The sequence below is a fragment of the Meleagris gallopavo genome, chromosome 1 (genome assembly GCF_905368555.1).
Source record: "Meleagris gallopavo chromosome 1, MGAL_WU_HG_1.1, whole genome shotgun sequence".
Taxonomy (NCBI): domain Eukaryota; kingdom Metazoa; phylum Chordata; class Aves; order Galliformes; family Phasianidae; genus Meleagris; species Meleagris gallopavo.
The window spans coordinates 50084640-50109869 of record NC_139404.1 but is presented as its reverse complement, the minus strand read 5'-3'; the positions used below and the strand labels follow the sequence as shown (position 1 = coordinate 50109869).

Here is a 25230-nt window from a genome sequence, read left to right as displayed (position 1 = left end):
TCTTTAGTGAGGGGTCCAGAACTGAACACAGCACTTGAGGTGCAGCCTCACCAGAGCTGAGTACAGAGGGACGGTCACCTCTCTGCTCCTGCTGGCACTACTTCTGATATAAGCCAGGATGCTGTTGGCCTTCTTGGCCACCTGGGCACACTGCTGGATTATGTTCAGCTTTTCATCCCCCAGCAGCCCTGTGTCCTTCTCTGCAGGGCTGTTCTCAACAAGTTCTTCTCCCAGTCCATACTCATATCTGCACTGATCCAGATGCAACACCTTGAATTTGGCCCTGTAGAACCACATTAGGTTCTCAAGGGCCCAAAATCTCAGTCTAAAACTAATACAGGTGAAGGAAAATTCAGCTCTGGGATCACGCTTTCTACTCCCAGGTCACCAAGTGTGATGCCTGGCTCTCCATCAGGGCATGTCCTTGTCATGCAGGACAAGTCCAGGGCCGGATTGTTCACGTGGTGTCTTGTTGGTCTGTATGTGAAATGTCCTCCCAGCAGCTGCAGGGTGAAGGCAGCCCCACTCACCCAACACCCATCCATCCAAGCAGAACCCAGGGCTGTTATTCCGCTGACAGCGCTGGGAGGACAGTGTTTCAGTGATCATTTCTCTTCCCTTTGCCTTCATCGCCGCCAGTGACAGAAATTAAATGCTGCCTCCTATCCCCTCGCTCCATGACAGTTGCAGTCTTCCTGCAGTTGGGGCCGATTCCTTTTCCTTTTTCTCTTTTGCAGGCATGGGCCTCTTGCAACGAGGCACTAAAACCATCGAGAGAAAGATAAAAGCCGGGAGATCATCCTTTGTGTGTGTGTGTGTATGTGTGTGTGTGCAAAGGAGATAATTAGGAACAGAATCTCTGGGAAGAAGATCTTTCCATCATTACTCTATCTCCAGGCAGCTACTCTAATCTCTCTGGGGATACAGCGCTTTCAAGCACCGTATTCTTTCTGTGCTTTTTTTAATGCTTTAATCCCAGTGTAGTTCACCCACTTTTGCTGGGAAGCAGCGAGTTGGTGCGAGCTCTGTCTGAGGCTGTGTGTTGTATGCGAGAGTTTGCGTGATGTTGCCTTCAATTAATTGTGCTTTGGTTTTGATCAATGTGGTTCCAGGATGGGGGGGAGGGGTAGGGGGAAACGTTCCCCATGGGAAACCCTGGCACTGTTCAGCAAAGCCTGAATTCATACCTCTGTGCTGGTAAAACAACAACGTGCCACTGATGCACGGCAGCATCAGGTTGCATTGCAGTGCCCATCATTGGCTGGGAAATGGGGACACAGCCAGCTGTGTGTCACCATAGCACAGCCCTGCTGGAGCGTCCTGCTGAGCCTTCCTGCCTGCGGGAGGACATGGAGGCAATTAGAGCAGCCCCCCATCGTTAGGACAAAGTGGGCTCATCGTGATAGCACCCACTGGGACACATGCAGCCCAGCTCCCAGCTTGGGAATTATGGCGTTTCCTCCTCAAGCCTCGTAATTAATGGCTTCAGACCCTCATAATTAATAGTGTCGGCATCCAATATGTCTTTGCTTTAATCCCTCTTTTAGGAAGAGGTGCTGGGTTGTAGCGTGCTCTCAGGACAGCTGTTACACCTCTCCTTCATTAACCCTCCTAAGAACCATCTTGTTTTCCCTTGTCTCAGTGCACAAAGCGTTGTTTTCCAGCAAGCTGCTCTCAGAGAGACACAGCTCTTTTCCTCAGTGACTCTGCTTAATTTAGAAGCCAGCAGCATCTGTAAGCCATTGCAATTATTCTTTGCAACCCCATCGATTTTTTCGCCTCCTGCCATCTCCCCAGCTGCCTTCCTAAACCCTGTAAACGGTTTTTGCTTCTCATAGGGTACAGATAACCAAAACCCACACCTTGCTTCTCCTTTTCCACCCAGTTACAGAATACGCAGCCACAGAACGTCAGGGCTGAGGCCTCTCTGAGGATGGAAATCAAATATTTATTCCCATTCTTGATTTCCTGCCTCTTAACTAGTTTTTAATCTCTCCATAATGACTTCATTTCCTTAAGAGCCTTATTCGGGGGAGTTTGCCATAAGCCTTTAAAATGCCTGGGTAAATTATAGCCTTTCCATGTTCCCCATTCAGCCCGATTGCCTCCAAGCCCCCAGGAGAGAGCCTTAGGTGAGAGCTGCAGAGCATCCTGCAGCCCTGAGCTCCCAGAGCTCTGCTGCCTTCCTCCAGGCATACACCCAGTATCCCCATAGGGATTTTTGCCTTCTTTTTCCACCAGGTTTGCAGCCCCACGAGGCTCCGACAGACACGCCACGTTTATTGCCCACAGCCAGCGTTACAAAAGGAATGTCCCAACACGACACGGCCACGCACAAGCGAGCGACTGGGGGACGGGGGGAGGGGTGGCATGAAGATCACAGTGTTTCCCACTCGGCACAGGGGCCGCACTGCATCCCCACTGCATCCCCCCACCCTGATGGGTTGTTCCCTCTGCCCCCTGGTCCCTAGGCAGGAGGTGCAAAGTGGGACATGGTGGGCTTGGAGGAGTGCTGGAAGCTGGACATCACACCGTGAGACCCCCCCAAAAAACCCCTGGCACAGACATATTGAGACACCAGCAAGGAAACATCGCATCCTCAGGCACTCTACGAGGCCCCAGCATCCCCAGCCAGCTCAAAGCAGGGGCCGAGGCATGGGTGAGGCCAGCACCACTGCAAGCAACTCAGCCCCAAAAGGCTGGGGGGCAATGGGGCACACCTCTCCCCTTGCCCCTTTTCCTCACTTTTGCTTCATTTCCTCCACCCTGACCAGGGCTGGGTGCACGAGGACGAGTCTCTGACCCTCTTTCTGTGCCTTATGTGGCACAGGGAAAGCTTAAAGTAAAAGTAACAGATCCCCCTCACAGGACTTTTTTCATCCCATGGGGGGAGGACGATTCTGAAGAATGGCTGATGGAGAAGAGGGGCTCGGAGGGAGCAGACTCACAAAACCAGACATCAGGGCGATGAAAATAAAGAAGTGTAGGGGATGTCCTACTCCCAGCCCCCCCCATATCCCCAATGCCCAGGGCCCAAAACAAAACAGGGCAAGGTGAGGGGCAAGGGGAGCGAGGGGCTGCCGTGGGACCTCCCCTGAAGGCCTCGAACATCGCCCCATCATAGGGTGGTGGTGGTGGTGAGAGGGTCTCGTTGATCTGGGAGGGTTGGAAGGGCAGCCTGGAGCTGAGAGTGCCGTTCACGCCTTCCTCCCCTCGTCGCAGGCGGTGAAAGCTGCCTTGCTGGCCCCTCCAAAGACCTCGACAGCCTGGTCGTCCCACTGGATGACGTTGCCTTGCAGGTGCGAGGTACAGTTGGCCAAGGCCAGGATCTCCGCTGGAGCCAGCATGTGGTCCCAAACAGCAAAATGGGCCAGCTCCCCCACAAAGGCCTGCGTGGCATCGAAGCGGCCGCCCAGAGTGTCCTGGGGATGGGAGCAGAGCAAGGACAAGGGGATGAGTTGGGGAGAGGGAGGGATCCATGTGGAGGTGGAGGTGAAGAGGGATAGGAAAGGGAAAAGATGTTGAGAACAAGAAGCCCACCTGGGTGTTGGATGAGCAGGCAGAGAGCCCCCACATCTGAGCCCCACAGTCCCCACCCCGGGCCCTATTTGGGGCTGCCTCTGCCCCAAACTCCATTTGGGAATGCCCACACCCACAGCAACTTGTAGGCTGCAGCAGGTACCTGCTCCTGGCCCAGGATGATGACGCCCTGTGGCTTGATGGCATGCCAGGAAGCCAGGTTCTCACCGGAGCCCCGCTGCTCACCGTCCTGATACGCCGACCACTTGCCATCACGAGTGGTCCATGCCACACAGACGTGGTGCCAGGCCTTGTCCTTCAGGCTCAGCGGCAGCTGGGCAACCTGTGGGTAGAAAGCAAGAGAATGAAACTCACTGGGGCTGCCAATGGGCCCCAGTGTACCCCACTCAGAACTGTTGCTTCCCTCCATCAAGACCCAGCAGGCAGAGCTGTCCTCCCCATGCCCTTCCTCCTTGTGGTCCCCCATGCCACCTCCCATGGAAGTCACTTTAGGATCACAGAATCACAGAATGGCTTTCGGTTGGAATGGCCATTGAAGACTATTCATTTCCAACCCCTGCCATGGGCAGGGCTGCCAGCCACCAGGTCAGGCTGCCCAAGGCCCCTTTCAACCTGGCCTTGAGCACCTCCAGAGATGGGGAATCAACCTCCAAGAATGGGGATGGAGAGAATGTGGGAAGGCTGGGCTGACCTTGTCATTGATGAGCAGCTCCAGGGGGTTGCTGCCCCACTCAAGCAGCACGATCTCGTTGGCTTGGGTGGGGACAGAGTAGGAGAAAGGGGTGCCAAGCCCTGACAAGGCCTTGGACTTCAGCCACATGCAGATGGTGAAGGCATAGAGCTCCGGCAGGCTCTTCTTCATGCGGGCGTACATGTAGTTGTTCTGCACCGGGATAGTCACCTTGAAGGCATCAGGAGGGCTGTAGCTTGGAGCTCCTGCATGCCAAAGATGGGAGGAAAGAAGAGAAGGGTGAGGAGTGAAGGTGCCCACCCCGTGCTCCTCCAGGTTTGCCCTTGGGTTCAGTATCAGCCCACGCCTCCTTGGTCCCCCTTGGGCAGCACTCACCGTGCTCCAGCTCCGCCACTCGGTTCTGCAGGGCATTGAGCTCCTTCTCGATGTCATGCTGCTGCTGGCTGCGGTCCGTGTTGGCGGCGTGCCTCTCCTTCTGCAGGGCGAGGATCTTGGCCAGGAGCTGCTCCTCCAGCTGCTCCATCTTGCTGTGCAACGCATCGCGGGCAAGCGCTGGGGCAGTGGGCGCTGACCCATTGGGGCGGGATGGCAGCTCCTGCTGCGCTTGGCGGCGGGGTGAAATTCAACATCACGTCAGCATGGAAGGTTAATCATGACATGTCAACCCATGACACCATGTGGACCACAGGGACCACATCAACCCATAACACCATGTGGACCACAACCCAGGATCTTGCCCAAGGGCTTTGTCCCATCAACCTCTGGTACAAAATGGGATTGGTCACGTTGGTTGCTCTCAATGACTTTTGGGAGCTCAGGTTGCCCTGCTGCTCGCTTGCTGTTGTGGCACAGCTGAGAAATCCTCTTAGACCAGCTCAGCCCATGTGCGTGGGTGCGTGCACACGTGCCAGGTCAGCAGGTAGCTCTCCGTCAATGTAAAGCCGGCATCGCCCATCTGCTGGCAAAGCCCCAGCTACCAGGATGTGTGCCAAGAGGAATGGGGTCAGCAGTGACACTCGGGGACACCTTCAGTCCCCAAGGCTGATGGCAGTAACCCCCCTGCCCTGTCCACACCTCCCTGTAGCTGAGCCAGGCTTGGGCAGGGAGGATGTGGCCGCCACGGATGGGAACAGCAGGGGGAAGTAGCAGGGAGAGGAAGCGAGGAGATGGTGTTGGCGTGAGCACAAATGGACCTGGACCAGGCGGGAGCACGCTGAGGCTGGAGATGAGGAGATGCTGCCGAGTGCCAGCGAAGCTCTGGGCTTTGGAAAAGCCTCTAGCAGGGACAGCCAAGGCAAAAACCCTCTGTGGGTTTTTGAAAACCAAAGAGAGAAGCAAAAACCAATGGTGAAGGCGCACGGGGGGAAGCTCCAGCATCCACCTTTCTTCAGGGATGCTTTTGCAGAGAGCAAAGCCTCTCCAGGAGGGAAGAATGCAGGTGGCACCCACAGCTCCGGTCACCCCATCCCTGAGGCTAACCATCCCTGTGGGATGTGGGGACACGGGACCATCTCAGCCCCCCAGCTCCCAGCCTGCATCTCCATGAGCACCTCCAAGCACGCTTCTCCCCAATTCTTTGCGAAACACTTAATTATAGCTGTGCAGCTGTTATTTACAATTTGGGGAGGGCTCCCATCTGCCGCCGCGGCACGGGCAGCTGGGGAGTGGGCAGCAGGAGCGGGGGAGGTGCATGGCACACGTTGGCCACCAGAGCTGGTGAAAAGATTGAAAGCTGCCAGGTAGCACTCAGCGCGTGAAATGTCAGTGGCTGCGGGGGGGCTCGGGCGGTACTCATTGTTGGGCACAATGCACTTTCATTTATGTAAGGGGATCAGAGCCTTCATTTACTAATGCATTGGCAAATCTGCTCCCCACGGCTTCCCCCCCCCATGCCAGCATTCAACTAAGTGGGGAGAGCAGGGCTGGGGACAGGTGCCCACTGTGGGGCTCATCACTGGGCACTTCCCCCATTTGTGTGCCCACCCCATGTTGGCACAGCTCTCTGTGCCCCCACCACCGTGCCACAAGGGACGGGGGTTTCCCTTGGAGGAGCCAATCCAGCAGCACGTCTCCATCACCTTGGCTCTTGCTTGGAGCTGTCAGTGTTTGAGTACCCATACCCATCGCTTTGCTGCCAACAAGCCAGACCATCACCCCCAGGTTGGCCCCCCCAAGGAGATGTCCTCCATCCACATCTCTCCATTTCAATCTTGTTATGTCTTATGGGGCCCGGACTGCACGGATGACCCTTTGCCATCCTCTTGCCTGAACCCTCTGTGGTTAATGAAGTTTGAGGGGCGCTGGTTCTCAATGTGCCACCATGCTGACAGAGAGGAACAGGTGGGGTTGTGGTTGATGTGAAACTCCTGGCAGGTGACTGTGGCCCCAGCAAACTTCGAGGTCAACACATTGTCCCCGGAGCAATGGCACATCTAGGGGAAATAACCCAAGAAAAGCAGCCTCTACATGCCCAAAGCTTGCCTGCTTCACCCCTCTGCATCCTCTCCCCCAATGTGGACACTTCTCCCTGCCAGCCTCCAGGTAACCACGAACCCCCACCAGGGTTTGTGTGGCCGCTGAACCCATCCTTACCCCAAGGAATGGACACTGACCCCTGGATGGATTGACACCATGGTAGAGAGCTCAGGGGAGCAGGTGGGTTGGGGTCTTTCCCAACTCTCCAAGCCCTCCAGGTAGGGGGGCTACGCTCACACTTTCCATTGCAAGGAGCCCCGCTTTATGGCCATGATGGGGCTGAGCAGGAGGGCAGTATCTGGACATGGTCCATGGTTCCCACATTGGGCAGCGGCTGGTCAGGAAGTGATGCTCGGGGCCACCCGCTATGGGGGGAATGGGCGGGGAGGCAAAGAGCGAGCACTGAGGGACCCCCATCCCCTGAACAGGGACCGCGATGCCGGGAAGGGGGGCAAGGAAGACCTTCCCAAAGCCCCCCAGGGGTGGCGGGAACATCGGGAGGGGAAAGAGCGGGTTTTGGGGGGATGGGCTTGGGGGATTCCCCCGGCCTCCCCACCTCGATCCGGTCGATGCGCTCCTGCAGGGCGCGGACGGCGTCCTCCAGCTCTCGCACGGCGGGCGGCTCGGCGGGGGGATGCCCCATGGTGCCGGGCCGGGGGGCGGCGCGGAGCCCGGCAGCGGGGGGAGCGGAGTGGAGGCCGCCCTCGCAGCGGCTCAGCTTGCCCGTCAGCTCGCGGATGGTCTCCTGGTCCATGCGGATGCGCTCCTTCTGCTCCAGCGCCGTGCGGCGCAGCTGTGCCGCGGCGCTGCGCAGCGCCAGCAGCTCCTCGGGGCCGGCGGCGGCGGGGCCGGGGGCGGCCGCGGGGCACTCGGCGCTCAGCGGAGTGCAGACGAAGCGGCTGAACAGCGGCGTCGAGCCCGTGAGGCGAGGCCCGGCGCTGGCCAGAGCCTCGGCGGGGCCGTGCAGCGCTCCCAACCCCTTGTCGGCGGCGGGGAGCAGCGCGGCGGCGGCCGAGTCATTGTCGGCGGCGGTGGGAGCGGCGGGGGCGGCGGTGCCCGCCGGGTGGACGCTGGCGATGATGCAGATGATGGCCCCCAGGAAAGCCAGCATGCCCGCCGCCAGCAGCACCGCCAGAAACTTCAGGGTGGCAGCGGCGTGGGGGGCCCGAGCCCGCGGACGGCGAGAAAACAAAACGGGGACGGAGGGAGGGAGGGAGGGATGGAAGGAAGGATGGAAGGAAAGATGGATGGAAGGATGGATGGACGGACGGATGGACGGACGAACGGACTGGCAGCAGATAGAGAAACGGGCGCTACCGGCAGCAACAGCACCGGCGCCGGGCTCCGCCGCGCCGCGCTTATATCAGCCGGAGCCGCACGCACCGCCCCCGCCGCCGCCGGGCCGCCCCCACCTCTCCGCCGGGAACGGGAACGGCAGCGCCGGCGCTGCCCGCGGTCCGAAGCGCCGTGCGGTGTCCGGGAAGGAGACGTGGGGCTGCTCGGGGAGCGGCTGCGTGCAGCCGGCCCGCTCTTTCCATCCGTCATGTGAATGGGGCACCTCAGGCACCTGCTTGTTCCTTGTTCAGTACTCGAGTGCACAGCACAGCGCGTCAAGGAAAATCATAGAATCATTAAGGCTGGAGAAGACCTCTAAGATCACCCAGCCCAACCACCAGCCCATCCCCACCATGCCCACTGACCACGTCCTCAGTGCCACATCCACACGGTTCTGGAACACCTCCAGGGACGGTGACTGCACCACCTCTCTGCACTCTCTGCCACTGCAGCACCGCTCTTTCTTCGTTTTCCCTAGTATCCATCCCGAACTTCCCCTCGAGCAACTTGAGGCTATTCCTTCTCATCCTAAAAGAGCAGTGAGGTGAAAGCAATCGGTACAATTACATCACACCCAGCCGCAAACCCCACACTGCGATGGGAAGGCTCCTAACGCTAACCCTAACGCAACCAACCTCCATGGAGCCATGGTACAGATACATGGCACAGCCCTGGTGCTCAGTGGCAGTGACGACTTCAGCCTGGAGCAAGCAGTTCAGGCAGATTTACCATCTGCAATTAGTGCTCAAATGGCAACTCTGTGGGGCAGGCACCCCCAGAGCATGGGTGGGTCCTAAGGTGGGATGGGAAAAGGTGTTAGGGCCTCAGGCTGGGGATTTAAGAGGAAGTTTTTCACACAGAGGATGGTGATGCACTGGAACAGATTGCCCAAAGAAGATGTGGATGTCTCATCCCTGGAGGCATTCAAGGCCAGGCTGGATGTGGCTCTGGGCAGCCTGGTCTGGTGGTTGGTGACCCTGCACATAGCAGGGGAGTTGAAACTAGATGATCTTTGAGGTCCTTTTCAACCCAGGCCATTCTATATGACTCTATGATTTATCCAGGGGGTGATCCAACACGGTGCTCCCAGCCCAGGCCAGGAGCCTTCAGCCCATCCTACATGCAGACCTCTATTTCCAGCTCTCGCATTCCCACCAACACAGCTTACATCACCTCCCACTGGTACAGATCTGCTGTGCCTGCACGCTCAGGAAGAACCTCACTGGAGGTATTCCTGTGTCCAGCCCCAACTTGTGGGCCAAAGATGGCTCTACTGGCCATCCACTGGCACCGTAGCACACGGAGACACGGCCAACCCAACAGCACAACGCAAGCAGCACTGAGCCTTGGCCACATTCTGGTTGGGTGGGCAGTGCTCCCTGTTCCCATTGAGCCAAAGCACGTCATTGCTGGAGAGCTGCCCTGCCACTATCGGAGCTGTGGATGCACCGCGTGGCCCTTCCAAGAACGACTCAAATCCTGGCATCCTCTGTGCATTCCTACGGGCTCCAGCCCAACACGGTGCTTCGGGGCTGTGATCGTGCACATTAAGTGTTTCTTACAGTAAGACAACAGCAGCCTTTGGAATGTAACAATTTATTGGGGTTATTATTTTTTTTTTTTTGTCTTTTTTTTACTTTTTTTTTTACTTTTTTTTTTTTTTTTAACTCCCCATTTCTGGCATCGATACAATATTCAAGAGCAGCAGAAAGAACAAAATGTACAAGAGAATACAAGAGTCATCAGCACAACCCCCACCCCAAACCTGGAGCCAACCGCTTCCGTGTGGGGGCAGCTGGGAAGGGGCGATCCCATCGCCCCCCACTGTGCCCCCCCCCCCTCCGCTCAGACTTTAGCCAGCTGGGAACTGGATGGAACAGAAAACAACAAAGGCAAACGCTCTATTGAAAAATGAAAACTGCAAGACAAAAAAAAAAAAAAAAAAAAAAGATATATAGATATACAATTCATCCGTGCACAATTTTTATATGTTTTTCTTTTTCCTCCAAAATAATAATTAAAAAAAAAAAAGATACATATTTAGGTTTGTTTTAAATTAAACAACAACAACAACAACAAAAAAAAGACCGCCTTCACTCTGTATGCTGAGTGAGGGGAGATAAGGAGATGGATGGGCTGCACTGGAGCCCCCAGCGCTCTGGGAGCAGCTCTGACCTTCTCTATGAGGAGGAAAGGGGCTCCAGTGCTGCCACAGCTCAGAATCTGTGGAGTTTCAGCCTATGCTTGGCACTGGGGAGGGTGAGAGGGAGAAATGGATGAGGCAGGGCCCTGTCCTTTGTCACCGCTGGGTGGCTATCTGTGCAGAAAGAAAATGAATGAAAAACAATCCTGGAATAGGGATTCTGCTTGAGAGCATGGCCTGAGCCTGTGTGCTTCCCAGAAGGGCTGGGGGCAGAACCTCTCACTGCTGGGAGGAGAAAGCTGTAAGAAGGAAGAGAGAAACCCAAGCCCTGCACAGATGGGGACCAGACCCTACGTGGGAAGGAAAGCAGAGGATGGATGGGTGAATGGATGGATGGATGAGCAAAGGGGGAACAGGCAAGGATGTTCATCTGTCCCTCCCAAAAAGAAATCATGTGCTCTGGGGAGGACTTTACAAAAAACAATGATTAAAAAAAATTAAAAATAAAGCCACTTATTTGCTCAAACCCACAGCATCGAGATGCTTGCTGGAGCCACCTGGGGCAGGAAGCACAGAGAAGGGCACTTCCAAAGCCATGCTCAGCCCTCCTCTGTCCCCCAGCAGAGCTCTGCGGACCCTAATGCCCGGCCCCAAACCCAGCCCTCGGCAGCACGGTGCAGAGGAGGGCGGTGGGGAGAACGGGGTGGGGAGAGGGAAGGGGGCATTTCTTTTATAGATTTCTATATAAAAAAGTAAATAAGATCCCAGCTCTTGCACGATTATTGGGCTATTGAAAGATGCAGCAAAAAGCAAGCGACATTGGAGTAAAAGGATGCGCCAGGCAAGGAAGGAAAGGTCTCGTTGGAAGGTGGGGAAGGGGAAAATCAGCACGTAGCCAGGCACGCGCTCCAGGCTTGTTACATCTCCCTGGGGAAGCATCTGCTCCCATGCTGCCCCACAGCAGGCAGGAGCACGGGGACCTGGGGCAGGACAGAGCCCAGGGAAGACATTCTCATCCCCACCAGGAGGGACTGGGATGCAGCCACCTCCGAGCGCCAGGAGCTGCCGGAGCCCCTTTCGTGGAGATGGGCTGGGAAAGGGAGTGGAATCCCTAGGAAGACTCAGCTCAGAGACAGCTCCTACCTCGTGAAGAGCAGGATTGGTGGTGTTCTGTTTCGCCTTTCAATTATTATCTCATAAATCTCCCTGGGAATCTCAGAAAGGGGAGACGTGGAGAAATGCTCCCTTTTCTCTGCCGAAAACAAAACGCAATAGCGGCTCACCACAGCCTGCTCGTTTTCCATGCTGAAAGGAGCTTGCATCTCTGTCTGCACACCTCTCTGCTCCTGCCCTGCTCAGTGAGAAGAGCATGAGCCAGGAGGCGGCGGGTCCAAGTCGAAAGCTGTGGGAAGCACTGACAGAGCTCAGAGAGAAGAGGAAATCCCCAGGAACAGCACAGGCTGCGGGAGGCAGCAGTATGCCCATTGCCTACTGCTGCTAAGCCAAGAGAAGTCCAGGTGAGAAAATTTGTCCTAGTGTCCCCTAGAGCTGGTGGCTTCCTTCTCCCCACACCAGATGAACGCATGACCATCTCAGATGGGGAAGCCAGTGCACAATGGTACACCTCCTTGCTTTGAAATGGTAGGACAACATTAGGACAACTCCAGTAAGCGGGAGTGGAAGAACGTGGTCCCCTCACGCAAAAACCCATCGGAGCCCTCCTCTCCCCAGGAAGAATCTGGAGAAGAGGGTGTGCATCTCAACCTCAGCAAAGCCTGAGTGCATAGGCCCTTCACCTGCCCTGAAGATGTGTGACAGTCAGGGATGGGACAGGCGGATGGGGCTGGGTTCCCTGTCCTGATGTGGTGAATCCTACAAGAAAACTGCCATTCCCTACCCGACACTGGGAGAATCATAGAATGGCCTGGGTTGAAAAAGACCTCAAAGATCATCTAGTTTCAACCCCCCTGCTATGTGCAGAGTCGCCAACCACCAGACCAGGTTGCCCAGAGCCACATCCAGCCTGGCCTTGAATGCCTCCAAGGATGGGGCATCCACAGCCTCCTTGGGTAACCTGTTCCAGTGCATCACCACCCTCTGAATGAAAAACTTCCTCCTAATATCTAACCTAAACCTCCCCTGCCTCAGTTTAAAAAGACCCCATGGAGGGGAGGTGCATCCCCTTCCCAGATGAGCCCACCGTGCTACATCCTGCTCTGACAAGGGGAAGGGAGAAAAGGCGGTGATCTGGCAGGAAAGGTACATGCTGACCCCAAATCTTAGCAGCTTGCTGTGCATGCAAAGAAAGTCAACTGTTTCCACGTGGTGAGCCAGCAGCGGCCACTGCTGAGGGCTGCTCGGCCAGAAAAACCATTTGGAGACTCCACTTTAGTTCACAGGAGAGGAATGGGAGGGAAGGGAACTCCAACACATGGGAGGCGTGGGCAGAGGGGGTTGCAGACAGACGGGGTTCCTCCAACACGCAACTCGCCTTCTCCACTCAAAGATCGCTGCCAGTCCCAGAATGCCTTTCCCTCCGGTTCAAGCAACCAAACACCATCCCAGACACACATGCTTCGATACTACAAAATACTCTTTTCTCTAAGGACCGCCTAATACCGCTACAGTTTGTGCAATCACCGCATTTATTATTCATTTTTAAACTCTCTCGCTCTCTCTCTCCCTGTAGAAATTTTTTTTTTTAAGCTTTTCTCTTTTTTTTATGCAAAACTAATCATTTCACTTTTTCCACTCCATCATAAAATCTCCTCTAAAAACACGACGACAAGAGAACAAACATGGCACAGACACAGAGAATATCTCCCTGTTTTTGTTTTTTTTTCCTAGGGTGTACGGGGAAGGGAAGGGGATACTTTCAAATGAACTCCTCCCCTCAACCTCAAGCCCTTTCCAAAGGGCACGGATGGATCTTCCTTCCCATCTCCATTAAAGAGCAAGGGCAAAAACTGAGGAGGAAGAGCGTAACCCACATGAATACAAAGGTCGGTTGGTCGGCCCCAAGCGGCACGTCCACCCGAGGGCACTTGGAGACTTCCAGATAGCAGCCTCTACCTGGAAGCAGCAGGGGATCTGTGTTCCAGATCCAGAGGTTCAGGGTTTGATTCCCACCTGGCGACGCAACCGGGGAGCGATGCGTCGCGCGGGCGGTTGAGCTGTGTCTGCAAGCTGGATGGCACTCCTTTCCTCCTCCGCAAAGAGCATGTACCCCATGAGTTTCCCCACCACGACAGCACCCCTACCACGACCCACTGTGTGCTCTTCAGACGGTCCCCTTTGCTTGTCACTTCGGAGAAAGGCAAAACCCCTTCAACTACACAGTTCCTGCCCCCCGCCCCCAAAGAACACCATATAAGAGACACCGGAGAAAAGAAGTCTGCCAAGCGAACGCACCTTGGCCACAACACATCGAGAGTTTCCTATTAAAGTTCCCTTTTATCTCCCACTTAAACGCTTTGATTTGTTTCAGAACCTCATTATCACAGAACAAAACACATCACCACATACACACCAAACAGCAACTGAACAACCTAAGGTGACAGGCCGGTTTGCATCCACCCCATAAAGCTCCTCTTATCCTGCAGCCTCCAAATAGTTGTGGTTTCTTGTTGTTGTTGCTTAGAAGGGGAAAAAAGAGAAGCATCTCCTTGCTGATTCCCTAAGAAAGAGCTTTTCCCCCCAACTACAGACTGCTCGTCCTTGAAGCAGTGGATAGGCTATGCTCAAATAAGGGACCCTGGGTGTGCCAGGCACAGGAAAGATGCAAAAGTAAAAACACAAAGAATACAGGCAGGTATTAATACAGACACGCACACGAGTCCAACACGTTATAGGAAGCCTTAGCTTGGGTGAATGGATCGGGGAAGTCTCTTTCTCCCTGCCCCTGGCTTCAGCTGTGAATGCAGCCGCATCCCCAAAGCACCTGCTGAGCTCTTAAAACAAGGGAAGGGAAACGAAGAGGTGTGCCAAGGGTGGAGATCGCAGCACCTGGAGCCCCCTCGAACCCAACGCAAAACCCATCTGCTGCGAGGCATTCCTGTGGGCAGGCAGCGAGGCATTCACTGCGCCGACTGAGGAGCTGCAATTAGAGAGGCTCTAATTACAGTCAGCGGTCAGTCGGTCCTTCTGCCACCCCAGTTCTATCCCACAGACCGCCTCGCTGCTACCCTCAGACCACAAAATACAGCTCCAGGCAGGAGCACTGCCAGAGCAGTCAGCTGCCAGCACCCTGTCCCTCATGCAGAAGCACCAAAGGGTCAGCTCCGCTCGTGTTCACCAGCTCAGGGCACAGCTGCAGGCCTCAGAGCGGGGAATTCTCTCCACCCTTTCTCACCTCTGCACCACAGATGTAGAAGTAAAACCCCCCTGCCGCAATCCCAGCAGTGGGGACAGGGTTGGGAGGGGAGGCTCTCCCATGGGTTGATCCATCAGCACCTTTTCCTCGCCCCTACAGCCCAACCACATGCAAGTAGAGGAGAAGGGAGAGGAAGGAGTGGGGTCTCACCACGATGCTTAGGACAAGCAAGCCAGAAGTGGCAGGTAGAGGAGACAGCTTGTTTTGGGCATGACAAGAGCATCAGGGAAAGAGCTGTGATCTCGCTTGCTCCGACTTGCAAGGGCCAAGGAGAAGGAATGTCTGCATCAACCCAAAGGTGCTCTCAGAGAGAGCCAGCACACATGCTTATGATGTGAGAGTAATTTCTTGTTAGCACCTTTGATGGCAGTTGTAAGGGGCCATTTCAGATCCTGGAAAAACAGAGGGGAACACTCCTTCCAGGACATCCTAGACAGAGAGAGGGGAGCAGGAGAGATGAGAAGGAGTGGGCAGAGCACGCAACCCACCTTAGCACCCATCCTTCCCTCTGAGGGAGCAAAAAGGTTCAGGGGAAGTTTGCAGAGGAGGCAGGAGACCACCATCTCCTCCCAGACTGAAGGATGGGTGCTCCCACTCCCACCACAGAAGGGCTGGAGGGGGAGAGGGGTATTCGATGCCCTCTCCCCCAACAAGTGCAAGTGATGAAATGCCAGGAGAAAGGTTTGCCTGGAGGCAGGCTCCCCTTCTCTCCCATTCCACCTGCAAAGCTGAGCATGCTGGAAGATGCAGGGGAAGAGGAGACACCAGGCTGCCCAAAAGTGACCATACAACTGCCAAGGTAGCACCGATAGTTGCAGGAACAGAGAAGCCACCATGGGATGTTTGCTGTGTGGGGCTCTCTCAGCCACCCCAGCTTTGTCATGAGCACCTTGCAGCTATGACACTTCACCTCACACCCCTCTCCTCCTTGCGGGACGTCTGGATCCGCCACTGCAGCACAGAGATGGCAGATCCAGGCCACGGGCCAAGGAAGGTGAGGACAGTAGGATCCAGGTCACGGCAGGGGAAAAATACAGGAATGGAAGAGACTGTGTGCACCTTGTGGGAGAGGGCTCAGGGGTGTAGGTTCCAGCCTTCCTTCCACCCACCTCTTGAGGGTCTGGAGCTCCTCTTCATTCAAAGATGGAAGGGGAAGGGGTGGAGGTGCAGCCCCCCCACAGGCACACAGAAACACGCTCACTCCAAAGGCTCCGCTGCCAGTTGGACACCATCACATTCAAGGACAAACAACCACGGCCTACCCTGCCTCCTGACTCCCCCCACTGCAACACTCTGGCCTCTGCACCAGAGGGATCGGGCAGGAGGGGGAGGAGGAAGGGTGGCCGTGAGGGCAGAGGGACAGCGCAGGGGAGAAGGAGAGAACCAAGGACAGCCATTCACACCACGACTTCTCGCAGGTAGAGCCCCCACATCCCTGGAGCAGGGGGATCTGGCTGGCTCACTTGCTGCCGCCTCCCCCACCACCCGCCGCCGCCACCTTCTCAAAATCCTCCGCGTTGCAGAACTCCTTGATGGTGACCGTGAGCAGGTTGCTGGTGACATCCGTGACCACCACATTAGAGCAAGGGGACATCTCGGGACGCCAGTCGCCGGCCTCCAGCTCTGGGTCGGAAGAGGAAAGGGGCAAGGAGGGCGTCTGCCCCCCGCTGCAGCCTCCGGGGGGAGAACGCTTGCTGGTGGCAGCTGACTCAGGTGGGATGGAGAGGTCGAGGACCTCTGACTCGCGCCAGTCGGGGATGGCCGGGCTGAGGGTCTCGGGGAGCAGCTTCGGAGGGGAATCATCCGGGTCAGAGGAGGAGTGGGGTGTGGGCGACGGGCAGCCAGAGGAGCTGGAGCTGGGGGCATCGTACGGGGTGGAGCCCATCATGAGCCCACAGGAGGCCGCCTGGGAGCCTTCGGCCTCCCCCTTGCCCTCCAGAGAGGGGGCGGGCGCAGCAGGCGGCTTATTGTAAAGCGAGAAGCCGCCGAACTTCATGTGGCGGATCTGAGTGCGGAGGACGCTCTCACTGAACTTTTTGCTCTTACCGATGACACGGTTTCGGGAAGGGATCTTGGGTCGAGCCAGGGCCCCGGCCCCGTTGGCCGGCTTCCCACCTTTGTCAATGACTTTGAGGTTGAGGATGATGCGGCTGCGTTTGGGCTCACGGGGTTTCACCTTGCGGTTGATGATGCGGACGGTCTCCGAGAAGGGTGAGACGGGGGGACGGATGCCGGCCCCGCCACCCACGCTTCCGCCATTCTGGGGGTCGGGACGGGGCAGGGGACGCCGGGACATGCGGTGGCATCGCCGGATGTCTTTCTTGAGCCGGTGCACTGCGGCGCTGGAGTGGAGCTTGGGAGATGAGGTGCTAGAACCAGGCTTGACAGAAAAGTGTACATCCCCAATGTGGAGGGCCTCCGCTTGGGCCCGAGCCTGCGGTGGTGGGGAGAGAGACAAAAACAGGGTCAGAGAGGTAGCCTAAGTGCAGCCAAATCTCAGGACAGACACTGCTTGCCTCACGCTGAAGAGAAATGCCATATCACATCTATACCCACATAAATGACGATCACGAGTCCACACCATCCTCCTACTGAATCCGCTGGTGAGTCAAGACAGAAACCTGCCCCTCTGAGTCTGCTCCACAGAAGGGATGAGCCAGCTCATTACTCCCCCTGCGTGCTTTCAGTGTCAGCTCCAATACTGTGAGCTCCCACTTTCAGCACCCAACTCCCAGTTCCATCCCCAGCGTGATGACAGTGGAGACACGCCACCATCATGTGGCAACAAGCATGCTAAGGACTGCATGGGGAGATGGGTGGAATCTATGTGCTGTCTGCGACCATGGACTGTTGGGAGCTGTGGCACAGTCCCTGTACAAGCAAAGGAGGGATGTCCACATCCTTTATGTGCAGCTAATTACTCCCCTGTTGGCACATATTTCCCCAAAGAGAAAACTGCCAGGCTCCAGCCATGTTACAAGCAATGGTTCCTAATGGATGGTAATCCTCAGCACCAACAGTTTGGCCACTGTTGAGTTAGCATCCTAAATTAAGTACCAGTCCCAAGGGAGGGGAGTTGCCCCACATGCTCTGGAAATGAGCATGAGACAAGAGGAAGGCAAAGAGAACTACATCCAGGTAGCTCCCACAACCAGACTCGTCGGCTCCACCAAACAGGGTGAATGTGGGTCTTGATAAACATGGAGGTGGGTGATGGTGATCTCATAAAGCTGTCTTAGCTAAGAGCAAGAACCGCAGAGATCTGGAGCTGAGTTTTCAAATAATTTGCTTATCCTTATCCTGCAGTGCAAACAAGGTTGGCACTGCCTTGTCCTTTGGAACACCATACAGCCCATTCCTGCAGCCTCCTCCGTCCCACTCCTCACCCCAACAAAACCCCATCTCTGTGCTCTCCTGGAAGCAGAAGTAGCCCACACGTGGAGCTGGGATGAGCCCCCTCTTCCATCATTACCCAGCTAGCAAGCAGCTTCCTCCATCTCGTGGGCACAACAAGAACTGCAGTGCTACAGACAGCTGCTTTTCTTCTCCGACTTCTCTCTCCGATTGCCCCCTCGCACCAGCCAAGATCGGGATGGCTGCCTGCCAGCTGAGAGCTTAAGTACTCCAACACCATCTCCTTTGTCACCCTGCAGGCTATGCCTCCTATCGAAGGAACGCCTGGGGAAAAAATGTTCTTGTCAAGACAGCAATCTAAGAGATCTGAGCCAGGGGCCCAGGCGCCCTTTCCTTTCACACAATGAGCTCAGAGCCCTTTGCCCCTTGACTCCCACCGAGGGCTCAGCAAGAGTCACAGAAGATCCTGAACAAGCAGAGAACAGGGATGTGAAGACATTTTGTTCCTCCCTGGGTAATGTCAGGTTGTTCCCTGCAGTGCTGTGTACATCCTGGCTTTAAAAAGGACTGTGACCAAGAGGCCTCTATCCCCTGTTCTATGTGAAAATGCAGACCAAAGTCTCATCTGTGCCACTCAGCCTCACGCATCACTCTGTGCGCTGAACAGTACAGAAAATTAAGTTAGATATGACTCTGTCAGCCTTGGCCCTCCAGCTTAAAGGAAGCAGTTACCAACAATCACAGCTGCTTTCTACACCCTGAATTCCTTGGTGGAGTTTCCCAACAACTGAAGGAAAAGAAAAATGATAATGCTGGGACAGTTGCCGCTCAGCCACTTCGAAAGCCCCACTGACTCCACATTCTCTGCCTGTGCTCATTAATCAGCCCCTGTCTTGCTTTGACCTGTCTTTGTTTGGTGCTTATAGAGCAGCTAGCACAGACCAACACACAAGACTGAGACCTTCCCAGTGCGCCGGAACCACCAGGTCTCCTTTGTTTGCTGCGTGTCTGTGTTTCCAGTTACTCCCTGCATTCGTTAAATTCCAGTTTTGGTACTTTCTGAGCAGCCTACACAAACCATGGACTGCTTAGGCCAGGCTGTTAAGCAGCGGGGTGAGCCAGGCCCTCCCCACATGCTGTTCCCAAGCGACCAGCTTCAGCGCCGGTTTCAACGAACAATATGCAGATACACAACTTACCTTCAGCTTGTTTTTCCAGGTAAGGTTTCAAGAAAAATAGTATCAAGACGCTCTATCTAAGACCAGCCCCTACTGTCATCTCACTTGCAAAGATCAGTGCTCCTACTACAGGATCAGGTTTATTCAGGCATCAGCTATACAAACTCGAGCCTCTTCCCTGCTGAGGACAGCATGTTTTCGGGGCTCAGTCATTTCCTTCTCTGGCTTCCAACTTTAAGCCACTTGCACCTTTGGGTTGCAGAAGACTCAGCATTCAGGTTGGCAGCTCCCTGCTTCAGACCCACGACACTAACGCACTCAAGAGCTGCATGAGCACAAAGTCTTTAAAACCAAACCTGTTTAATTCTTTCAGCTGCATCACCAGTGAGTTACTCAGCTGAGAACTTCTCCAAATGGAAGCTACCTCTTGGGGTTTTGCTGTTCTCACCCGCAGGATTTGCTCACCACCGAAGAAGTACTCAGCATGTACATAAGTAATTCGCTGCCTGCTTACAGCTCAGCCTACATCAGGAGCAGCTTCTGGAGGCTTGCTGCAGTGCTCTGTCACGGGAGCAAGGCAACTGCTTCCCTTCCCCCCACTCCCTTTTTGGGATCTGTATCACCTTTATTTAGCTTGTGCAGCTCTTTCCCATTGCCTCTGGGAACAAGTATTATCTCCCTTGTTCCCTACTATTTCTGAATAAATGTCCCTCGAGGCCCAGCACGCATATTTGTTCATTCATTCCCTGAACGCACTGAGGCACACAAGCACATGCACTGACACGTGCTTTGTGAAGGCTTGCTTACCTGATTTGTATCAAAACCTTTGCAATCTGAAAGGGGAAGGGAGGTTAAAAAAAAGAAGAAAAAAAGACCTTGCAAAGCAGCAGATTTCTAGTTAATTACTTCAGAATCAAGTGATTTCCAGTAGCACTGCTGCACCATAGTAGCGCTGCTCTCTCATACATTACTGGTTCTGCTTTGTCTTTTATTCTCCACCTGCATTCCCACAGTCCTTGCTCCAACCAGCTCCTCTTTCCCCTTTTTGGCTGCCATTCTGCCTTTTTACTGCCCTTTTTCTTCTGCAGCCTTCCAAGTGACAAGGCAATGGCAAGCCAGTTCATAGCACAGCTCTCCCGAGCAACACCGCCATAAACTACAGCTTCCCTACTGGATAGGGGAACAAAATGCCACAAAGGGGAACAGACTGTTTTCAAACCGCCCGGGGATAATTTACGAACAGGGAGGAGATCAAAAGAAACCCAACTCCAGCTTCAGAGTTCAAGGAAGGGCGAAGTGACAGAACAACACGCTGCTCTGCCCCTACGTCCCCTCTCACTCCGCTCTGTTACTTATCCCTCCATTAACCTTCTCCAGCCTTTTTCTCCTTTCGTGTATCTGCAGCCATCCCGAGGAGGAGCCTTTGCTAGCCACCCACTGAGCCTGGAGACTGGGCTCTGTCTCTCAATAGCACTCACTACACTTTATTAGATTAGTGGGTGAGCTTTGCGTTCCTCGCAGCGGAGTGCCGAGGGAAAAGCAAAACATAAAGAGCAAACCAAGCAGAGGGAGAGAGGAAGATCACTACAGCGTACATGACAGGTCAATATTGCTTTCTAACCTTGCACAAGCTGTCCTCAAGGAAACCTTCTGCAGACATCTAAGCATTGCAGCAAGAGCCTCGTGTGCAGCGCTGCCCGTTCCGAGTGCTCAGCACAAAGCTTACGGCATACCAGGAGCCTCCCAAGAATGACAGCCACCCGCCAAGCCTGAGCTCAGTTAGCTGTGGGAAAGTTTGCCCCTAGCATGCAGAGGATCAAGTCCCATTTCCTGCCCCCAAACTCTGCAGCTGAGGTTCGAAGGGGTCTCTCGCGATGCCGGCCATCTTGATAGCGATATCACAAAGCCCAGCCTGTGACTGCCCTCGGCAGCCTGATGGAAAGGGCAAGTGTTAGGCAGCTCTCAGCAACAGTAGCCTGGTTCACAAAGGCAGCAGGTGGCTGAAGATGCAGCTTTTCAAAGCTCTTCCAAAGGCGAGGGCCTCTAACCTGCTGGAATGCATTCTGCAAATCCCCCCGGGTGCCTATCTGCAGCTTTTGACAGCTAATCCCTGGATAAACCTATCCCCATCTGCAAATCGAAACACCCCCAGGCCAGGCAACGGTGGCACGTGGGAGCACTTATTTCCATGCCTTACTGGAGACTCAGAAGCCCAAGTTTAAGCCCTGACACATATGGGAGATGCTAGCAAGACACCAAGCTGAGGGCAGGCAGGCCACCAAGGCAGCCCTAGGCCAGGCTCCCACTTCAACGTCATTTCACCAGGCCTAATCTGCTCAGCTAGCAGATCAAAAAGAATATTGTTCTTACTGCCAACTTCAAAGACTCCCTCTTGGATGCAAGAGTCAAATTTCTTCCCCAGCTTCTGAAATTCTCACTGGAAGCCGAGAACCAAAAACACTGTCAGCGACACATGAGGCAGAACAGCGCTGCGGGGTTGGCAAAGGCCAACCTTCAGCAGGTCAGAATTGTTGATCAAGATGCACATTGGTCTCAACCATTCTGGTGGCAGCCATGCCGCTTGCAATTTGCCTGAACAGAGCTCAGAGAAGCTGAGATAGGGCTGGCGGAGATTGAGTTACCTCCTGCTGCCTGGCCCAGGGCTTTATTTTTAGGGCAGGTTCTGGAGTAGCAGAAAGCAGCAAGCAGAGCACCAGCAGTTGAACCAGCTCTGTCCCCACTCTGGAAAGGGAGCATCAGGGCTCTGCCTGATCTACGCTTCCCTCAGCCAGGCACCTTCACGACAGCTCCACCCTCCACGGAGCACTGCACCAGCTGCACAAACCTACAGGTTTTGGGTAACATTTGAGAAGCTGGCAGAAGGAAGATGTGCCGCAGGAACGTGTCAGGGATGTGATTCAAAGGATGCTGTTGAATAATTCAGGTTCCAAGTTTAGAGGGGTTTAAAGAACAAGGGGTGAAGAGGAGGAACGAGGTTTTGTTTTCTTTCTTGCTTTTTTTCTTTTTTTTTTAATGGATTTTGTTGTTGTGTGAATGAGAATGAAAAATCGGCGATAGATTTTTTCACATTCCACTCAGAATCAAAAGAAAAGAAACTGATTATACACAGTAGTGTCAAAAGCACAGAATAAACAAAGACAACACTTCCCTACCGCTGAACGATGTCAGGTGTTACGAATCCCAGCGCTTTTTAATTCAAGCAGAGAACTATTTTAAGGCGGTGGTTTCCCTTTCAGCTTTCCTTTGCATTGTTGGAAACCTAAACAGCAGGGTTTCACTTAATGCATGACTGCCAGAAAAACCACCTAGCCCAGCTTCCCTGCACAAAGATTACGAGGTGGCACCCATCAGTTGCGTTTGCAGCTTTCAGGTTGCAGATGCAGAAAGCTGTTAGCAGAAAAACAGGCGGAGGACATTGAAGGAGGGACTTTCAGGGGATTACCATGTCCCCCGGGTTTTGCTCAAGGCATCAGCATGCGCCCATTCCTACATTTCCCCCCTGTGTTTCAGGAAGCAGAGACGACATCCTACCCCTCTCACTCAGTCTAAGTACTAGGCTAACTGGAGTGAAGCTCCTGCTGCTGCCAGGCAGAGGGGAGCGTTAACTCACTGGGGAAACATGCACAAAGGGATGAGGACTTGCTCTGAGCCACAGACAGAGCCGGTGATGGAGATACCTCACTGCACAGCTGTTCCAGGGCTTCATATGGGATCAAAACTATGATCTCCCTTACCTGTCTCAGTCACACTGAGGTGCGTTGTCTGAGTTCATCTGAACCCGCAATGCTCGTGGAAGGAGAAGGGAGCAAAGCATGCAGCTCTGCCTTCAGGCTAACGAACCCACAGCACTACCCCAGCTAACACATCTCTTAGTTTAAAAAAAAAAAAAAAAAAAAAAAAAAAGAGTAAAATTGAGGGGTCAGGGCTGCACTGGGACTACCTCACTGCAAACAGGCTGGGATGACGGCGAGGGGTCTACCGGGGCACCGAAGCACCGCTCCTTCCCCAGTGCCTGCAGCTCACAGACGGGAGCTCCCACAGCGAGCGGGGCGTGGGGAACAGCGTGCCGAGGGGAGAGGCCGTGAGGGGGCCCCGCCGCCCCCGGCTCAGGCCAAGCGCCGAGGGCACGGCGAGGGGCTGGATGCGCCGCGCTAGGCCGGAGGGATGTAAATAAGAGTTACCTTCAGCAGAAAAGTTTTGGGCTTCGGTCCTCTCTTCTTGGGCCCGTACAGCTCCCGCTCGCGCTCCCTGCGGGGAGGCAAAGCCAAGGGTTACGGTCGTCCCGGGGGGGCCCTTCCCGCAGCCCCCCACCACCCGCTCGCTCGCTCACTTACTTCTGCTCGAAGGCGGCGATGAGGCGGGAGTCCAGGATGTTCTCCTCGGGCTCCCAGGTGCTGTACCTGCCGGGCGGCACCGCGACGCGGGTCAGCGCGGAGCTCACCTCCCCGCGGTCCCCCTCACCACCCCCCCCGCCGCCCCGCACTCACTTGATGGCCCAGCCCTTCCATTTCACCAGGTACTCGATGCGGCCCTGCAAAACACACGGAGGAGACGCGGGGGTGAGACCGGAGACGGAGGGGAGGACTTCACCCCCCCTCACCCCCCAACCCGCCCCGGGCCGGGCCGGCCGCCCCCCCGCACCTTTCGGATGCGCCGCTTGATGATGGACTCGGCGGCGAAGACGCGCTCCCCCACTGCAGACAGCTCCATCTTGTGCGCCTCGGCGGCGGCGCCCGCAGCCCATAATAATCCCGCGCGCCCCGCCCCGCCCCGCCCCCCCGCCGGCTCGCGCGCGCCCGCGCCCGCGCGTGACCCTCTCCCCCCCTCCCCTCCCCTTCCTCAATATGGTGCTGGGGGGGGGAAAGAGGGGGGGGAAAAGGCCCTTAAAGGGGCCGCAGCAAAGCCGGAGCGGGGCTCGGCTGGAAAAGTCCGCGCAGCCTTCGGAGGTTGGCTCATTGAAGCGTTCATTAACGCCTAAGGCGTCGATGTACTTAGCGCCCCTCCGAGAGCCGGGCTGCGAGCGTTCCCGAGCAGACGCTGCATTTTGACACTGACACCTCTGCAGCGAGACTTCCCAGCTGCGAGGCTGAACCCTGCAAGATGTGCCTCCTCCTGCAGCAGCTGCGGCCCAAGCAATAGCCTGCACCACCCCTCCAGCCTAAGCGGTACCCATGGTATCCCCAGAGCTTTCGTATGAGTTCCACGGGCAGGCCCAGGTTGCGGCAGCATCCCCAGATTTCTAGCATCCCTCCTTCCAAAGCCACTTCCCTGAGGAGCATGCCCTGCTCTCAGGCATCCCACCGGGTTACCCCTGCACGAGGCGACACAGCAAGAGATTATTTAAAAAAAAAAAAAAAAAAAAAAGCCACCCAGATCAACCTTTAATCCAGCCAGCACATGCATGTGGAAGGACAAGCACTGGGCACAGAGTGCCAGCCAGCCGCTGCAGCATTGGCAGGGGTAGAAAGGAAGTCTCTGGAGCAGGCTTTCCCGTAATGCTGCACTGCAGCTTCTTATTCCTTCACCTGATTCCCAAACTGCTGCCAGCAAAACAAGCGGCTGGCTGCAGGCCTGCACCCATGCCAGCGGTCAGGCCCAGCCCCACCAGCTCAGCACAGGCATGCTGGATGCATTTTGTTAATGTGGGCAAACCCAGCCGACTGGCATGACTGGCTCACTCCAAGTTACCTGGAACAAATCCAAGGCCCAACTCCACCTCACCAACCGAGAGCTGCTGGGCTCTTGGAGAGCTCCCTGAAAGCCCCACAGGCCAACAAACTCACGGCCATCCCGTCAGCAACAAGAGCAGCAGCCCAGGCTGTGCCGTTCCCAGGAGATGTGGGATGTAGGCGATGGCCACGCTCTCCTCCAGCTGCTGCAGGCAGATCTAATGAACCCAGAGCAGCAGCCATCCTGTGAGCAGCACTCTCCTTCTCCAACTCGGATCCATCAAAGACCAGCTGTCCCAGGTCACCCCTGTATAGCTCTAACTTACCCAGTGGTTAAAAATTAATAAAAACCTAACCTCCTTGAATTGAAGTAATGAGTAATGCCAGAAATAGCATTTTGCACGCTCTGTACTTCACAAACCTTTTTTTTTTTTACTGGTCGTTCTCACGCA

At 55.3% G+C, this 25230-nt stretch overlaps 2 protein-coding genes across 3 annotated transcripts; both read right to left on the bottom strand.

The window, feature by feature from the left end:
- Positions 1–2260: 2260 nt before the first annotated feature.
- NPTXR (neuronal pentraxin receptor) lies at positions 2261–9470 on the bottom strand. Its single transcript, XM_085226220.1, has 5 exons — positions 7263–9470; positions 4607–4829; positions 4232–4476; positions 3683–3862; positions 2261–3422 (listed from the first exon to the last, which is right to left on the bottom strand). Exons 1-5 carry the CDS (start codon positions 7815–7817, stop codon positions 3198–3200), a joined length of 1428 nt encoding a protein of 475 aa, XP_085082346.1. The 5' UTR covers positions 7818–9470; the 3' UTR covers positions 2261–3197.
- A 151-nt stretch (positions 9471–9621) lies between these two features.
- CBX6 (chromobox 6) lies at positions 9622–23910 on the bottom strand. 2 transcript variants are annotated; one of them, XM_085226241.1, is made up of 5 exons: positions 23751–23910; positions 23597–23640; positions 23444–23509; positions 23291–23357; positions 9622–16936 (listed from the first exon to the last, which is right to left on the bottom strand). In XM_085226241.1, exons 1-5 carry the CDS (start codon positions 23817–23819, stop codon positions 16016–16018), a joined length of 1167 nt encoding a protein of 388 aa, XP_085082367.1. In that variant the 5' UTR covers positions 23820–23910; the 3' UTR covers positions 9622–16015. The 2 variants fall into 2 exon arrangements, with proteins under 2 accessions (XP_085082367.1, XP_085082358.1); XM_085226232.1 differs by having other exon boundaries at positions 9622–16990; positions 23751–23909.
- Between the last annotated feature and the right edge of the window lie 1320 nt (positions 23911–25230).

Excerpts from the sequence above, each read along its gene's own strand:
- NPTXR (XM_085226220.1), bottom strand. The coding sequence starts at position 7,817 with ATGCTGGCTTTCCTGGGGGCCATCATCTGCATCATCGCCAGCGTCCAC. Across the intron at positions 4,830-7,262 it reads AGCGCATCGACCGGATCGAG|CAGGAGCTGCCATCCCGCCC; the intron begins GTGGGGAGGCCG and ends CGCCAAGCGCAG. Across the intron at positions 3,423-3,682 it reads TCATCCTGGGCCAGGAGCAG|GACACTCTGGGCGGCCGCTT; the intron begins GTACCTGCTGCA and ends TCCCATCCCCAG.
- CBX6 (XM_085226232.1), bottom strand. The coding sequence starts at position 23,819 with ATGGAGCTGTCTGCAGTGGGGGAGCGCGTCTTCGCCGCCGAGTCCATC. Across the intron at positions 23,641-23,750 it reads TCAAGCGGCGCATCCGAAAG|GGCCGCATCGAGTACCTGGT; the intron begins GTGCGGGGGGGC and ends TGTGTTTTGCAG. Across the intron at positions 16,991-23,290 it reads CCAAAACTTTTCTGCTGAAG|GCTCGGGCCCAAGCGGAGGC; the intron begins GTAACTCTTATT and ends CCACCACCGCAG.